Raw genomic sequence first — 4,774 nt, forward strand, 5'->3', positions numbered from 1 at the left:
AGCTGCATCATCATCATCATCATCGTGTTCAGTCTGATGAGCACTGTTGTGTTGGAGTAAACAAAGCTTACTGCAGCCTTCATGTGTGAACACAAAGCTTATCAAATGTGACTACAAGCTGAAGCTTATTGATTGACTTCCTATTAAAAATCGACCCCTTGGATGCAGAGGCCTCAGCATTAGGCTACACATAGGTAACCTCAGCAGGTTAATTTAATCTGGTGCTAACTTTGAAATCCACTGTACGGTTTAGACACTTTTCATGTCACATAAGCGTACACTGAGTGGAGTTTAAGGACTCCACTGAGATTATATGAGAACATTTTGATTCACGACGTCGACGCCGATCCTCACTCGGTTAGATGTTGTGAGGCTGTTTTGCTGAACTGTGGATTGCTCTGTGATCGTACTCTAGCTGTCTCCTCTGTCGTCTTCTGGTGTTGCTATATGCCCTCAAAGCTCTTACTGCACCATGTGTCATTCACACAGACTCGCCCTCTGACTCAGTGATGGACTCCACCAACATCTCTTTTGGCCTCACATTTTAAACAACATTGGAAAACCACAGTTTAAATACAAACTCAAGGCTTTGAACGCAGTTGTATTTATATAGTGCCAAATCACAACAACAGCTGGAGTGCACTGTAGATTTTATGTCTGCTTCACTGTGATGAAGGAAAAAGGCCTCAGCATGTTCATGTTTAGTTCAGTCACATCTAGTAAAATCCACGCTGTCAGTGTTTGGAGGCAAAACTTTGATTGTGTGTTTGTACTATAAATTAGGGGCTTTGGGGGGCTGGTGAGAGACGTGTGAAGTTCAGGGGCAGCAGTCTTGTTAAACAATAGCAGCAGAAGGCCGGGTGGGTCGCTCAGGCTGGGGTACCAACCCCCCAACCCTCATCTACATATCCATCCTCCGCACCTCTGACTCTCGCGGCCCTTGAAGGGCTTGAGGTCACAAGTATGGGGTGCTAGTGTGGGGGTTGCTGGACAACCTCCTCCCTTAAAAAATCTCATTAAGTTCAGAGATTGAACTCAGCAGTCTGTGATGCTGCGACCTCAGTTTGACTGCAGCCTTCATCTTCTAATTATTAAAGTCTTTGTAGTTCATCGTCCTGCTTCTGTTGTGTCGGCCGCTCAGGGCACAGAGCTCACCTCATATGAATCCTCTGGTTCAGTCAGCTCAGTGCTTCACGTCTCTTTGTGATGATGTAAGCGTGTTTATTATTCTTTGTTTTGTTCAGTTTATGTTCATAATGTAAACGATATACAGAAGGTCGTGTAGGAAATGCTATTAAAAGGCCGTTTGGCTCCACGTGACTTGGTTTACGTATTGAGGAGTGAAAAAAAAGAGTTATTGAATCCTGTTTCACTTCCTTCTCGACAGATGATCAGGTGATATTTATCCAGCTTCTTGCTGATATGAAGCTCAATAACAACAATGGACATGTTTCTAATAACAGTTTATACCAAATATTACTGTATTTGATATTCTGTCACGTCCACACGGACAAAGACCTCATGTTAACTGTACAGTGTGAAACAATGTGACACAAAGGTGACATTACGAGGGCTGGATGATGCCTGTGGGGGGGCATGCTCACCTCAGACTGAGGCTGTTCTGGTATAAAGGAGAGACCAGTCTGCTGGACAAACACAGGACACTATTTACCATCATATTCATAAAGATCTGCTGGTGATGGTGCACACTGCTGGTGCACACCGGACCACACAAAGTTAGACAGCTGCTGATGAGTCACTGATGACTCGGATGCTTCAAAGGTTACAAACAGCACATGGAGGTGTCACCACCTCAGGTAGATGATTACAGTGGGTTTGTTCCAAAACGCTTCACTGTCTCTGTGACGACAGCACATGTGCATGTGGAAACGCCGTGGTCTATGACTCACTGACTGTGAACAAACGAACAGACAACGTTCGGAGACTTTTCTCCCACAGATGAGATCAAAACTCAGCTTTGACCAAAGTGTGAGACTCAGACGTCTTCTGCTCGAGGCTCAGATAAAGTTTAGTCCTGTCACAGTGGGTCGTGGTATCTGAAGGCTGACCCCACACTGATCACTTTCACACACATGTTCTCAGGTGCTGTTGGCACTCCTCATTGGTCTTCTGTGACAGGCCTTCAGCAGTCTGATTAAGACATAGCTTATAATACTTACTATTAGATATCACAGCCTGAGACACTGTGTTCAATAATTAAACCCACAGAAGGTGCGAGCCCCCACTAGGCCTGAGAGATGTGGATCTCAGAGGGGCTGTTACCCCCCCGAGACAGCTGACCCGAAGAGCCACAGTCGTATCTGCTAAGAGCATCTGCTGAGGGAGAGATTTCTCATTAGCATGAGGGCGGACGCTCGTTTCTGGATTCAGCACATCAGTCAGAGCAGCGACAGAGATCATGAGGACGGGCAGCAGCTCCGTGGAAGGCTTAAAATCTGACTCTGATAAAACCTGAACGCCAGTAACATCACAGGGTTGTTCATGTGCAGAGGAACTGCAGCAAACATGTCCACTTTATATGTAATATTACAAAACTATGTTATGATACAGTCTATGACATGTCTCTGCTTCAGTGAACAGGACCCGAGGTCATGTCAGAGTGACTGAGTGACCTGGGACAGAGTCAGTCATGTTAGCAACAGCACGTTAATGCTCCCACTGCAGGTTACATTCAAGCACGCTGACGTGACGCAAACACGATCTCACAGTGGACGCACAGTCTGAGCTTGGACACTGGGAACTTTTCATCTTCTGTTTTAGTGATGTCGAGTTTCTGTTGTGACTCATCCTCACTACAAGGTGCAGATGCTGGACGTTACACGTTGAATAAACGAGTAAAGACTTGAGTTCTGCAGCTTCTTCTTTTTGACATATCTGCTGAATGATGATAGACAGGAAGAGCTTTCTTATATGTTACCTGTGTTAGATGAAAACTCAAAATCTGTGAGAATATAAACGTACACTGACAAATTAAACACACTGAACTGCAATTAAATACCAAAAACAGACTAAAGTTCAAATTCAGGCTGCTGTGTGGGCTGTCACTGTGGCCGGTTGTATTGCATGTTTAGTCCAGCCGGTTACGAGAATCCTCGGTGACAATGATGAGATATGTTGCAAGTTCAAGTGCAGTTAATGCTAACGCTTCACAGCCGGACAGAGGGCGGCCAATGCAAGGGTTCAATGTTCTGAAGGCTGAAAGAAAACAACAAAGACTGAGGTTTCCCGAGGTCACCGCAGAGACGGGACACGGCGAGGAAGGAGATCTGGGAGCATGGGAAAGTCACCTCAGACACAGATATGAATGACAGTCGATGGGTGGAGGGGAGCATAAGAAGGGCAGATGGTGCCCTGGTTGTGTGTTGGCCAACAAGAAGAAATAACTGGGGGTTGGGTGCAAATAAGCATGGTCACAATGCCATTGTCTCTACTGGGCCCTGCTTCAATGGAGGGTCTCCCAACTTGACCCCAGCGACCCCACCAGTGTTCTCCTCCACAGCTCAGTGGCATTCAGCCTCCACTGTGACTGCAATAAAATCATCACAGGCCACAAATCCTCATGTGTCATCTATCGAGTTAGAGCTGTGTGTGATTATTTGGATATTATTCAGCTATAATTCGAGTCAGGAAGTGGTGACAGCCTCTGTTTCAGATAGTTTACAATAGGACACAATCAGACCTCCAGTTCTCTTCCAGCCAGCCTGCATCCAGAGGCAGTTACGTTGTTTTGATAGTAAGTAGAGATGACTGGGAAAGACGCTGCTTTACAGCCATACAGCAGGTGATCACCTGCTCACACACGGAGCTAAACCAGCATCCAGATAGTTTCACTTTATGTTTACTTTATTTTCTTTTGTGCTTCCTGTTACGATGTCATAAAAATGCACTACAGTGAGCCCACCTCAGAGGAACGTCTGTATAAATATAAATAAGATGTTTTGGCCCCTCTAAAACTTCCCAGCACATCCACAAAGGATCTGTATTGGGTTGGAAATTATAGTTAAAATACATTTTATTTACAGAATAAATAAATGACAGTAAAAGCTTTGTCTTTCCTCTGTCTGCAGGCGGCTGCTGGGCCTCTGAGCTTTCTTTCTTGGTAGAACCCACGGACGTGATTGCGGTGAGGGATCGGCCACTCATGCTGGACTGTCAGGTCCAGGGTGAGGAACCCATCGCAATTACGTGGCGCAAGAACGGAGCGCCCGTACCCAGTACCCCACGGGTCCGAGTGCTAGAGAATGGCACGCTGCTAATAAAGAGCTTCCAGAAACGCAGAGAGGGCAGCGATGCAGACATGGGCGAGTACGACTGCGCTGCACAGAACCGTTACGGCCTGCTCGTCAGCCGCAAGGCCAAAGTCCACCTCGCATGTAAGTGACAAGAATGTTAGAATCTCCACATACTTCAGCAACACACACAACTTTAGCAGCTGATATGTTAGGAAAACACATTTAGGTGCAGGAAGGTGGTGCTGGGTAGTCTGAGCATGCTCACTGAGGAGGAGCATTCTGATCTGGCGAGTTAAACAAAGCAACCCAGATTTAGGTTTTTAAGACCACTAATGTTGTGTTACACAGCAATGTTGATGTGTTTGATAAGATGCTGAGACACCGAACGTCACATTAGATTTCCCAGCTGTTTATAATCAGTCTGTGAAGAGAACTGAAGCTTTGCAGTGCTGGTTTAATGTATCTTAGTTAAAGCGAAGCAGTCAGAGAAGGAAAGAAAACCCAAGAATTTCAGTGTGAAC

At 45.8% G+C, this 4,774-nt stretch overlaps 1 protein-coding gene across 1 annotated transcript in view; it reads left to right on the forward strand.

The window, feature by feature from the left end:
- Positions 1 to 4,774, forward strand: part of si:ch211-57n23.4 (immunoglobulin superfamily DCC subclass member 3) — a 22,619-nt gene that overhangs the window by 1,771 nt on the left and 16,074 nt on the right. Inside the window, exon 2 of the mRNA XM_005944967.3 lies at positions 4,089 to 4,394. Coding sequence (XP_005945029.2) covers positions 4,089 to 4,394 — 306 coding nt within the window. The remainder of the gene's footprint in view (positions 1 to 4,088; positions 4,395 to 4,774) is intronic.

The sequence above is a fragment of the Haplochromis burtoni genome, unplaced genomic scaffold, assembly GCF_018398535.1.
Source record: "Haplochromis burtoni strain Fernald_Lab_line unplaced genomic scaffold, NCSU_Asbu1 Contig_404, whole genome shotgun sequence".
Lineage (NCBI taxonomy): Eukaryota > Metazoa > Chordata > Actinopteri > Cichliformes > Cichlidae > Haplochromis > Haplochromis burtoni.